The sequence below is a fragment of the Sebastes fasciatus genome, chromosome 21, assembly GCF_043250625.1.
Source record: "Sebastes fasciatus isolate fSebFas1 chromosome 21, fSebFas1.pri, whole genome shotgun sequence".
Classification (NCBI taxonomy): domain Eukaryota; kingdom Metazoa; phylum Chordata; class Actinopteri; order Perciformes; family Sebastidae; genus Sebastes; species Sebastes fasciatus.
The window spans coordinates 23,148,144-23,161,079 of NC_133815.1; the positions used below are offsets into that span (position 1 = coordinate 23,148,144).

A 12,936-nucleotide genomic window follows, 5' to 3' on the forward strand; every position below is an offset into this window, starting at 1 on the left:
TGCATTCTGGTAGCGTGGCGGCGCGATTCGAGAAACGGCACGTCACGACCTCAAATGTTTTATAACATTAAAAAACACAACATTCAGTCACAGTCAGTGCATGGAGTGCCCGTGGCGCAGAGAAGATCGTCCTATCATTCTGCCTTGAATTAATTAATGAAAAAAGAGAAAAACACGAAAAAAACGGCTCTCGGATGGGAACCGGCTCTTATCGTTCACTTAAAAGAGCCGGCTCTTGATTATATGTATGTGTTTTTGTATGTGTATATACTGCGTGTGCGTATATGTGAATGTATGTATATATGTATACAGTATATTTATGTATACATAAATAGATTTTATTTTATTGTTTTACGTTTTATTTCTTTTACTTGTTTATATTCTTTTTACTTATATATTTATTTTTTGTATATATGTTTTTCCTGTATCTATACTGGCTTATTTTTATTAATATTAAGTTTATTAAGTTTCTTTGTACCGAGAATATTATTATTGGGGACGTTTGTGAACGTTTGTTCTGTTGTTTCAAAATGAACAAAAAAACGTTAAATATAATATTGAAAAAACATTAGTCGGCTCTTTGAACCGGCTCGTTCTTGACGACACATCACTAGAGCGGGCAGAAGGAGAGCAGCATAGCGGGCAGGACTAGAGGACTAGAGGTAGAGAGGCAGGGGGCGGACTGGTGCCCTTCATCCTTTACAGCACCATTTAACACTGTTGCGGTGCCGGTGTATTATTGTTTTATCTGGAATTGGACTGGGAATATATACAACCTAAACCCGCTGTGAACATGGCGCAGCCAGACAGTAAGAAGATCTTCTTTGAGAACCTGTCGGGAGCCGGCAAAGCCATCGCGGTGCTGACGAGCGGAGGAGATGCTCAAGGTAAAGAGACTCTTTCATGTGTCAGTGAGTCAGTGTGGACAGGGCCGCAGAGGAGGGAAACACACTGAACTGTGTCACTGTGTGATGCTGTAGTGCTGGTGAAGCGGCGAGGCTTTAATTCATATAATACAGCTGTTAAATGTATAACAAGGTTACCACCATTCATTGAGGAAGCATGCTAACATGACACATCCGGGTAACTCGCTAACAGCATCACTTCCATTGATTTGGTGGCGTGTTGGTCGTTAAGCAGTGGCCGTCATAGAGGCCACTGCACTGCGGGTTGAGCTGCTCGACGTGTACCAACAAGCAGCAGCTGACAACAGGGGATAGAAGCTGCACAGTATCTTTCACAACACGGACTTTATGTTGAGTGAATGAGATGTGATGTTGTAGTTAGTCAGCAGCCTCTAATAAGGGTGAATGGTGGGATGATGTCTGTATCCTGTGTACGTGATGAGCTGCAGACATCTCTCCCAGTGGTGCGTCACAGAGGAAACCCTGGTCGCGTGATCAACTGCTTGCCTCCTCATTTGATTGAGACACTATTATACACACCTACCAGCACAATGTAAATCACTACTGTCATAAGTGCTATTAGTTTAGCATTAAAAAAATAGTTTATTATATACACAGAATGGCTACTGCAACTTAAAGGTCCCATATTATAAAAAAGTAAGATTTTCATGTATTTTTATTTTAAAGCAGGCTTAAGTCCTATATAAATACTGCGTAAGTATCAAAACGCTCAATCTACAGGGAAATACACACAGCCCGTATTCAGAAACTCTGCGTTTGAAACAATCTGTCAGGATTTCTGCCCATTTGTGATGTCACAAATGAGACCCTATTTAGACCCTTGACACAATTTTAAACGTAAACATTCTAAATGTGTTCCAGTTTATTCCTGGTTGCAGTCAAGGCCTATGGAAGGAGGCTGGGACACTGGTCTTGGGGTATGAGGTATAATGCATGCGCAGTGTAACTGAAACTGCGGTCGTGCTTTGCGATTGGCTCAATTTCGGCGAGTGCAGGCCAGATTTTACTGCGCATGTGTTATACCCCCCGAGATATGGCGCGTTGATGACGCCTGACCTAGCCTCCTTTCCATAGGCCGTGGTTGCAGTGTTTGTGAATGTCATCAGCTGACAGGAAGTACACACGGACCCAAGCTGTTGCCTAGCAATGCAATTCTGTTGCAATTCCGTCAAAATGCGCTAAAACTGAGCGTTTTAGATACAGGCATGTTTTAGATACAGTCATGTTCAGGCTGACAGCGTGAGGAAAATAAAGTTTTTTTTTAACATTACAGAATGTAAACATGTTGTAGTAGAAACACAAAATACAAGTATGAATCTGAAAATGAGCATAAAATGGGACCTTTAATGTTGAAAGTCAATATAGCTTTGTGTAGCTGTAACATGTTGAAGCATTGAAGATGTTATGGCTTATGTTTTTGGTTAAGAGTGTTATACTGAAATCTGTGACCACCGTAATCGGTGACCGCAGAGAGCCAGCATCAACACATGAGGTCAGCACCAGTGTGACCCCGCTGTACCTGTCCTGGATAATAAATGAGGCAACTATGTGACAGAGAAAACACACAAAACTAAATTGTTAAAAAACATAAATGTAATTTAATATTTTTAATTTAAAGATGTATTAACAAAACTCTAAAATAAAAATAAAAGATAGGTAGAATGGGGTCTAATTTTCTGACGACAGCTGTCAGAAATGGTGACCTCATATGTTGCTGGCTCTCTGTGATCACTCACAGACTTCGGTGTTTCCTCTAGACAGCCAGTGCCATTCTGATCAGTTATACTATTATTAAGTAATAGAATAAACTTGATTAAATCCATCTTAATACTCGTTTTTTTTAATATCTAACATAGTAAAACTCTATTCAATCTAAGATAGAAAGAATATATATGTTAATAACCAGATTTTCCTGTACTGAGTCACTAATTGATTCTTCAAATGAAACTCGTGAGCTTGTGTTTACAACGTGGAAAGTCGTGTACACAATATGCTTGGCGTTCAAGTGGTTAAGTCGTGAGAACACCGCTGCTAAGCAACGGCAATATTAATGTTACTGTCGGCGTCTAGAAGCCACAGAGGCTAACAATTTAACAAACGAGTAAGTGGGTAACATAATGCAGTAAATGCAAAGGCATAATGACGGGAAAAGATGAGGCAGTTGGGAATATCAACATTTTCTTCAGACATATAATAAAATTATGAAGAAAAACAATATACAACTAAAATTACAATATATTAACTTATTGTGCACCAAAAAATGAGCTTCCATGGGCTCCGCCATTTCTGACAACTTTAACAAATGCGTCAAAATACGTAAACACGGAGCCTTCAGAAACTTTCCAGTCGTGAATACCACAAGAGGGGGGCATTTATATGGACTCTTCTCGTGAACACGGTAAACACGACCCCATAATAACACTCCCTTTTCTGTAGGAAAAGCACAGGTGTTGCTAATAACTTTAACGATGGCTCTGTTCTATTCAAGTGTCCCAGTAAGTCAACTTGCACCATGCAAACGGAAGCAGCTGAATGGAATTCAGCCATCATACATTTTATTGTTTACACCTGTGCTTTGCCTACTGGGACGTGTCTAAAGGTCTTTCGTGAAAAAGGCATGTGGGGGAGGTCAACTTGGAGATGTTGTCGTTGTAGCTTGAAACAGCACTGCAGTTTTCCGCACTTAACGGTAATTTGCCAGCCACGATATGGACATTATGGCTCTCTTTGGTTCAGGACAAACGTATCGATCATTGGTGGGTGGCTTTGGAATTAGAATTCACTTTTAAAACACACATGAACACATACACACAGGAAAAAAACAAAAAAAACATGGAGTTGGCCCCTGTGCAACCAAGTGAGGCAGTAGCATGCATGACAGGAACTGAATGTCAGTGTCAGAGGGCATTGTGTGGCCTTGGCTTGGTCTGTTCCCTCACTCTGCATGAGAAAGTGTCAGTTATGCAGAATGAGAAGGACAAACTTGGTGACTTTGAGCTTTGATAAAGACCTCAAAGCTCCACAAGAAACATGAACGATACATTTTTTGGGATACTTTTTAAATTTGACCTCTGTCTTTCTAATTCACATTCTTTCTTTGTCCGTTCTCTCAGTCTCTAAACCTTTCTGTCATCTCCTACTGTGATTACACCATGCTGTTCATTTGAACACAGTTATGTAATGAGACGGGAGGTCACGGGCCGTTACACTGGACAGTATGGTGAATAGTTGGTCCCTAATGATTATGGGTGCTTTGTTGTTCTGTGGCTGTAGGAAAAAACACTCATTTCCGAAGAGTTTTTATTTCCCAGTATAGTTTACATTTCACTGTCTTTTCACTTTCAGTGCTGTCTTCTCCACTGCCCCACTGGCCTGAACCTTTGTGTTGCTTAGTAACAGCTCTACTTGGCTGTCATTAGATCTGCAGTGTTTGTGCAGAGAAAGGAAACTCAGCCCTTTCTTCTCTTGTTTATACCTCCGACAGTCAGCCAAGTTTCTGTCCGCCCGCTCTGGGTAAAGCATTACCCATTATTCCCCACTGTCAGTGTTTAAGCTAACTTGTCATTGACATTCAAGTCACAGAGCGGCACCTTATTGGTTACTGAGTTCACTTGGACTAACCACAAATAACTGGAAGGCTGTAGGAGGAGCTGAGAAACAGTCTGACCAAAAATGGCAGTATACCGTGGTGAGAAAAAAATGCGGCCCAAGCCACAGATAGCAGTGTAAACACAGATAGGCCGCTGCACTTAAAGACACATTGTCTTTCACTTAAGACACATTAGAGAGAGGGAAGTAAAGTTTTACTGCTGCACTTCTTTGTGACAGAGATGAAATAAAGATCCATGCAATAACTGTGAAACAGCCATTCTAATCAGGGTTTTACAATGATTTTACAGTTGAAACATGTGTTTTCCCTCTTAAAAATTGACTCTGCTCATCTCTGGATTAAAACACAATGTTGTTTTATTGTCAATACTACTTTTTGGTATTCTTTATTGTTTTTTTTTTCAGGGATGAATGCTGCTGTACGTGCCGTGGTTCGAATGGGGTTATATGTTGGAGCAAAAGTTTATTTCATTCATGAGGTGAGCCCATACTTTGTGATGATCATTGTTAAGGCCTTTTTTTGCCACTGCTCAAAGTTTATTTTATGCTGTAGAAGTGGGAAAATGTGAGCAGCAGCCACATCACCTCTACATAACAATACCTGCACATTTTAAAATGCATTTTAGCATACCTTTTATGCATAACACACATGGTAAAATGTGTAATTATGAAACTTTTTTTAAACACAGCAGAGGTAGAGCTGAACGAGCTGCAAGGCACACTAAAGTTGAAATCTTTACCCTCTGTTTTTACAGAACAATGTAGTTGCTTTAATGTCATTCATTTGTCTTGATTATTTTAGCTTCTGATTCCTGTATTTTTTCTGCCTGTTGTTGTGTTTTGTTATGTTTTTCATTGTAATGTTATTTGTCCTCGTTTGTACTTGTTTTTTTTTTTATTTATGAAGTTATCTGTCCCTGACTGTAGTCATATCTGAAACTATTTTACTTGCCAACCACCTTGACCAAGACTCCCTAGCAGAAGAGATATTGTATCTTAATAGGACTCTGGTTAGATAAAGGATAAATAAATAAAACAAATGAGAAATATATTTTTTAGCAACTCAATGTCAAAGATACCGGAAGCAGACAAGTGTTTCAGAATTCAGATTAATACATTTCATGAAGGGACGGCTGCACTTCAGTCACGTATCCTGGTCTACATATACAGGGATGTTTATTTTCATATACAGTAGCAGATGTTAGAGGAGCTTTGGCGAAGGCCCGTGCTCTGCTCTGCTCTGCTTGCTCATCCTGTGTGATCCCTGCACATCTGTGCATGTCATGGACCTCCTTCGCTCAGAGCGTTGTTACATAACTAACTTGCGGCTTTAGCAGATGCCTCGTATGAAACTCCCCTCCCACTCAGGTACCACAGCACTCTGTGTTCTCCTGCACGCTTCTGCAGAACACTGTATGAGGATGGACAAATCTTAAACCATGCATGTTACATTCTTGAGTTTCACTATTACGCATTTGTACTTTTCTTTGGTATTGCATAAGGTTGCAGCAATACATCGATCTGGATTGATATATTAATTCAATGATCATCAAAATGCAAAGTGAAAACAACGATACGTATCATCATCTTAAAGATACGCCTTTATTTTGAAATTCCTATTTCTGTCCAAGCGCATCTCGTTCCCTACAGAGCCCTGTAACTGATTGTGTGAAATAGGCATATGATATCCTCTCACATTGATCGCAGGCCCCTGAATTGAATCAAATCAAAATTGTGTCGTGGCAGACTTCGTGATATCACCAAATATTGTATTTAAGTCTTATCTGTTTGGTAATCTCTTGTATTTATTTACTAAGATGCTTCCTCTTTTTTAATCAGGGATATCAAGGCATGGTGGACGGTGGAGAGAACATAGTGGAAGCCACATGGGAAAGTGTCTCCAGCATGCTACAAGTGGTGAGTAATTATCATGGGCAGCATTCCACGCATCTAATGCAATCACTGTACAGTCGGGCTCTAGAAACAGCTCCCTCGTCTGGGAGTTTCTGTTCCAGGTCTTAACATTCTAAAATAAAAATACAATGACTTTCAAACTTTTAATATTACAGTACGTCAAATGAAACTGTTTTCAAAGTTAGTATTAGTCCACAGAGAGCAGGGCATTCAAGAGGAAAGACCTCTCTGGTCAGAGAGGTCATCCCAGCAGCCAGCGTGTGTTCATCAGCTGTTTACTCTTGTCAAGGGTCCTCAAGCAAGACACTTAACACCATACTGCACCAAGTACACAGAACTGAGTAGTAAAAAGGAAGTTGAGTGACTTAAAGTCACAGGAAAAAGAGAGTGTATTAGGCTGAAGAAATGTTGACACTTGTCGCCATCAGGGTGGGACTGTTATCGGCAGCGCCCGCTGTAAAGAGTTTCGCTCCCACGAGGGACGCCTGAAGGCAGCTCACAACCTGGTGCAGCAGGGCATCACCAACCTGTGCGTGATCGGTGGAGACGGCAGTCTGACGGGAGCCAACCTCTTCAGGGAGGAATGGAGCGGGCTGCTGGCGGAGCTGCAGGAGCAAGGTACGTAGGAAAGATGAGTCACCTCTTTGCTTTACCTTCATGCTATTTTCTTAAAGGGGACCTATTATGTTTCTTTCCCCTTTCTTTTAGTGTGTTATATAGTTTTTTTGTGCATGTAAAAGGTCTGCAAAGTTACAAATCCCAAAGTCCACGCCACAGGGAGTTCCTCTCCCCCACAGAAACACTGCTCCTGAACTGCCTGAAATGCATTGCTTGAAGTCCCGCCTTTTTCGTTCGTAACATGGTGATGTCACCAAGTACTGGAACACATTTGCATAATGGCTAGTTTGGCACGCCCTCAAACAAAGCTAGTTAGAGCGGAGCTGGAGCGGAGTCCAAAGAGTTTGGTTTTGGTTGACCAATCACAACAGTGGACCAGCTGACCAATCAGAACAGACTTGGCTTTTCGGGAGCGAGGGGGCAGGAGCTCAAACAGAGCGTTTCAGCCAGAGGGTGAAAAGAGGTGCTGCAGCACAGCCCGTATGAGAATAGTAAAGTGTTTTTTGAACATTAAAGCATGTCAACATGTTCTAGTAGAAACCCAAAATACAAGTATGCACCTGAAAATAAGCATAATAGGTCCTCTTTAATTTAGGGTGTCCTCCATCTGCTGAAAAACCCCTGCAGTAACTGCATGCGGGGCTGTTAGTAACCACATTGGTCACATAAAGATTTTGTTTTCATACTGACTCTCTGCTACACCCGCCAATATTAGCAGACATTTTTGTTTGTAGGTTAGATATTTCACACAGCCCACATCCTCCCATACTCTCTCTATTAGATCACCGTCTATAAGCTTTCCTATCACTGCTGTGCTGTTTTTTCTCTCCATTGTTATTCTGGCATAAAACTGTCTGCTTTCTATATGAAACCCGTCCTCTTCATTTTGTTTGCACACAAACATAGGTGCATGTCATGTCATCTTCTAAAAAAAAAACTGTTAATAAACTTTAGGTCGTGCTCTGCTATAAGTCAAAATATGGGATTCTTTTTTCACACTCTTTCTCACTAGCAGATGCTCCTCATTAACATTCATTTTTAATAAAAGGCGCTCACTTTTGCTTCAAGTGGAGTTGCCATAAACAACCCTTTTATACCACCTTAAATTCTTGAAATAATCTTCAGCATGCAAAATCGGGATGAGGTCAAATAGTCAGTGAAAACATGAGTTTATAATCTGAAGGGGTTTGTTTCTTACAGTAAATGACTGTTTAGGTTGTTCCCTGAGCTCAGCAGTTTCCATTGCTGCTCATGCTGTTATATTTTGACAACAAGCTGTGAGAGTAACCTGCTTGAATCAGTGTAGAAATACACTGTAAAACACAGAAGGGGGGCACCGGTTCAACCCAAACCTCCTGATCCCTTTCAGGCCTGATCGAAGCTGATGCCGTCCAGAAGTATTCGGCCCTTCACATCGTAGGGATGGTCGGCTCCATCGACAACGACTTCTGCGGAACCGACATGACAATCGGCACCGACTCGGCTCTGCACAGAATCATCGAAGTGGTGGACGCAATTATGACAACTGCACAGAGGTGGAGATAGAACAGCAGCAACACATATGTTTAAGCTGATTTCAGCTCCATTCAGCATCACCTTTCAAATGTCTGTTCTTCAGTCTGATGCTGTATTACTCAAAAGCGCTGCTAAGTCATATTTTTCTGTTCTGATCTTTCAGTCACCAGAGAACATTTGTGTTAGAGGTCATGGGCAGACATTGTGGGTAAGAATGCATTTGATAAACCCAATAGCAGATCCAAAAACATAATTCCTGTGGCAGTGACAGACTGTTATCACATCTGTTTATATACACAGTGTTGTGTCTGTGTGTTTTATCACAGCTACCTGGCCTTGGTGAGCGCCCTGGCTTGCGGAGCCGACTGGGTGTTGATCCCCGAGATGCCCCCAGAGGACGGCTGGGAGGACAAGATGTGTCAGAAACTGTCTGCGGTAACACAATCCTATTTGTTCCCCACAGTGAACAATATCGTACCAGTGTCGATGCTATATAATGCATTTAAAATGACAATGCTGTTATTAATCTGCACAACTTTTCTGTTTTTCTACAAGGATCCTGACTTTTTTTTTTTATCAGAGAAGACTGAAAGTGTTTAGTCTCAGTCATCTGGAGTCTTATTATCTTTTTTCTCTGCTTTGGAAACATGCCATTGTTCTGTGATTCAGACCCGTTCCAGGGGCACAAGGCTGAACATAATCATAGTTGCAGAGGGAGCCATTGACAGGCACGGGAATCCTATAACCTCTGGTTTAGTCAAGGATGTGAGTACCTGAGTGCAAAGAAAGGGGAAGCCAGAAGCATGGAGACCCGACTGATGGAAATCAGTCTTTCTGAGTCACAAAATGCTCTGTATTACAGTTTTTCTTGCTATGATAATTGGCACCAGAATATCTAACAGGATGCTAATGTGAGTGGGGGAAAAAAAAAAGATCCATCCTGCCTCCTGATAAGAAAACCATGACGCCGCATGCTAAGTCCACAATAATGCAGCGATGACGAGCAATAAGGTTGGCAGGATATTGCTGATTACAAAGTGCAAACACAAGCTGCAATGACCTGAAAGAATATATTGTCAGCTCCCTCCCCGGCTGTGAGCCTCGTCTGGTCGCCCGTGCTTCTGAAAGCCCACGTCGCAGCCACAGTCTCAGTTTTTCTGTCATGTCGTCTCTCCACCACCCCTCCTTGTAGAACCGAGCAGGGATGAAAAGGCTGAATATCATAATTGTAGCCGAAGGCGCGATTGATCGTAGCAACACGCCCATTACCACTGACTATATCAAGAATGTAAGTACAGAGCTTTGGTGTAAACGTGTTGGCAAGTGGACTGCCTCCTGTATGACCTCTACTACTGTACTGCTGCCCTGGTGTGGCTTTGACTCTGTTGCTGTGTTTCTGGAGTTGCTCTATCAGACACACTCTCTAGTTTTGGTAAGATGGCTGTCACGATACTACTACTACTGCTGCTGCAGCAACACTCTGAGCGGACACCCTCACTAAACCTCACACACCCAAAATGTCATTTATTTCCAACTAGCCTCACACATAGTTGTATTGAATATGTTTTTGCCACGACCCTGCACTAACTGTGTCACATTTGAAGGCAAACATTTCAAGCATTTTGTTTTCTAGTACAGTACTCGAGAGTCTCATCATTTCATTTAGCCCTTCCCGCTTGTGGGATCCTCTGTGATGTCCAGTATGAGAGCTGAAAAATGACTGAAAAATTAGAATGGCTTGCTTGTGCTTTGCTGTTTCCCCTTCTCTACAGCTTTTCTACTGTGTTTCATTGTGTGATGTGCCTGTTCGTTTATGTATGTATGTATGTTTCACATTTGTTTCACAGTATAGTTGTATTGCAGGTAGAATTTCACATTTACCTGTACTACTAATACGCATGAGATAAATGTGTATCATTTCACATAAAGGATCCATTAATTAGATTTACAGTGGTATTTCTCATTAGAGGAATAACAAGATTTGCTAAGAGCTGCACATTTTATCCTCCTAGCTTGTTGTGAAATGCTTGGGTTTCGACACGCGAGTGACTATCCTGGGGCATGTGCAGAGAGGAGGGACCCCTTCTGCTTTTGACCGCATCCTGGTAGGTCCAACACTTTTTGATAATCGATTAATTAATCATTTTAGTAGGGCTGTACCGAATGTCATTTTTTTTTTTACATATGACGCTTCTAATGAGGTTTTCAAATAAAGCTTTGAATGTTTGTCGTTATATTTTATGATGTCATCACCCTAAAAAAATGGGGAAAAAATAGATTTTTTGTTGTTGTGGTTATATAAATGTAATTTATGGTGCAGTTAGCTTGCTGCTAGATCCATCCATCCATCTTCAACCGCTTATCCGGGATCGGGTCGCGGGGGCAACAGCTCCAGCAGGGGACCCCAAACTTCCCTTTCCCGGGCCACATTAACCAGCTCTGACTGGGGGATCCCGAGGCGTTCCCAGGCCAGAGTAGAGATATAATCTCTCCACCTAGTCCTAGGTCTTCCCCGTGGTCTCCTCCCAGCTGGTCGTGCCTGGAACACCTCCCAAGGGAGGCGCCCAGGAGGCATCCGTGCTAGATGCCCGAACCACCTCAACTGGCTCCTTTCGACGCAAAGGAGCAAGGACTCTACTCCGAGTCCCTCACGGATGACTGAGCTTCTTACCCTATCTCTAAGGGAGACGCCAGCCACCCTCCTGAGGAAACCCATTTCGGCCGCTTGCACCCGCGACCTCGTTCTTTCGGTCATGACCCAACCCTCTTGACCATAGGTGAGAGTAGGAACGAAGATTGAACGGTAGATCGAGAGCTTTGCCTTCCGGCTCAGCTCTCTTTTCGTCACAACGGTGCGGTAAAGCGAATGCAATACCGCCCCTGCTGCTCCGATTCTCCGACCAATCTCACGTTCCATCGTCCCCTCACTCGCGAACAAGACCCCGAGATACTTAAACTTCTTCACTTGGGGTAAGGACTCATTCCCTACCCGGAGTAGGCAATCCATCGGTTTCCTGCTGAGAACCAGCTGCTAGATCGCCTCGTTAATACAGGTGCATGCAGGAGAGCAAACAGTTTTTTGACTGCATGTTGTTTTGAAAGGCTAAACGCCAACAAATATGAATATTGAAACAATCCTACTGGAATCTAATTCTACAAATAGTAAGGTACTAATAATATTGGTGTAGCCTGATATTCATCTGCAGCTGTGCAGGAATACCAGGTTTAAACAGAATGAATAGACATGAAAAAAATGATTTAGAATGCGAATGTCAACGTTATGAATGAAGCTCCAAAACTTCAAACTATTTGGTACAGCCCTAGAAATTATTCATCTTTCAAGCAAAACACCAAACACACTTGCTGGTTGTAGTTTCTGAAAAATCAGGAATTGATGCTTTTCTTTGTCATATATGATCGCAAATTTGGGGTTTGGACTGTTGGTGGGATAAAAACATGCTATCTAAATAGATCACCTAGGGCTTTGGGAAGTTTTAATGGGCATTTGTCACTATTTTCTGATATTTTATAAACTAATCAATTAATTGAGAAAATAATCATTAATTCCAACCCGAATAGAAACTTGATTATATTCTGATTTTAGAGCCACAACATTGTCAGATGTGATTTATCTGCCTTTCTTTGACTACAATTTACATGCTTGACCTTTTACAAGTTGTAGCATTTTTATAATAGAATTTCTCTATATAAATGTGCACACTTTTAACCCATTGTACACATTAGCTGTGCGTTCTATTTGGGGTATTTTGGTAGGAATGGTCCAGGTGTCCAGAGCATTTCCTGTTTAATCCTGTGTGTGTCTCAGGAGAAAGGGCTCCAGGTTTTAAGTTAAGCTCATTAACAGATCTATGGCTCAGCACATGAAGCACAGCATCACAACAGCAAGTGACAAATCTCTTCATGTTTATCACAAACCAACTCAAAATTGAGGCAGAGAAAAATAATTTTTTTTCTCAAATTCTGTGTCTGGATTTGGGGAAGAATGTGTTATTAAAGAAAACATGACATGTGTACAGGTGAAACAAAAGGAGGTTGTATTAGTGAGGATGATGAATTTTTATCTGTGTTTGCTCACACAGGCCAGTCGTATGGGTGTGGAAGCCGTTCTCGCTCTTCTGGAGACCACAGCTAACACGCCGGCCTGCGTGGTCTCTCTGTGCGGTAACCAGTCGGTGCGGCTGCCTCTGATGGAGTGTGTGCAGATGGTAGGCACCGGATTGGGCTGGAAACAGGCCACGCATTCACACACACAAACATGTATTTACAAAATTACGGAAGCTGAGGAGAGAGGGAAACTGCAAACACAAACACTAGGAAATGACTCAGCTCGACT

General features: G+C 41.9%; 1 protein-coding gene across 5 annotated transcripts in view; it reads left to right on the forward strand.

Annotated features, from left to right (window-relative positions):
• The first annotated feature begins 609 nt into the window (after positions 1–609).
• pfkpa (phosphofructokinase, platelet a) overlaps positions 610–12,936 on the forward strand; it is a 28,961-nt gene continuing 16,634 nt past the window's right edge. For 3 of the 5 annotated variants that reach the window (XM_074622659.1, XM_074622658.1, XM_074622656.1), the window contains exons 1-10: positions 610–887; positions 4,941–5,014; positions 6,375–6,452; positions 6,878–7,067; positions 8,437–8,602; positions 8,746–8,790; positions 8,909–9,017; positions 9,775–9,870; positions 10,595–10,687; positions 12,683–12,808. In XM_074622659.1, coding sequence (XP_074478760.1) covers positions 794–887; positions 4,941–5,014; positions 6,375–6,452; positions 6,878–7,067; positions 8,437–8,602; positions 8,746–8,790; positions 8,909–9,017; positions 9,775–9,870; positions 10,595–10,687; positions 12,683–12,808 — 1,071 coding nt within the window. In that variant the 5' untranslated portion in view covers positions 610–793. Of the gene's footprint in view, positions 888–4,940; positions 5,015–6,374; positions 6,453–6,877; positions 7,068–8,436; positions 8,603–8,745; positions 8,791–8,908; positions 9,018–9,251; positions 9,348–9,774; positions 9,871–10,594; positions 10,688–12,682; positions 12,809–12,936 lie in introns of all 5 variants that reach the window. The other 2 variants (XM_074622660.1, XM_074622657.1) reach the window with 1 other exon arrangement.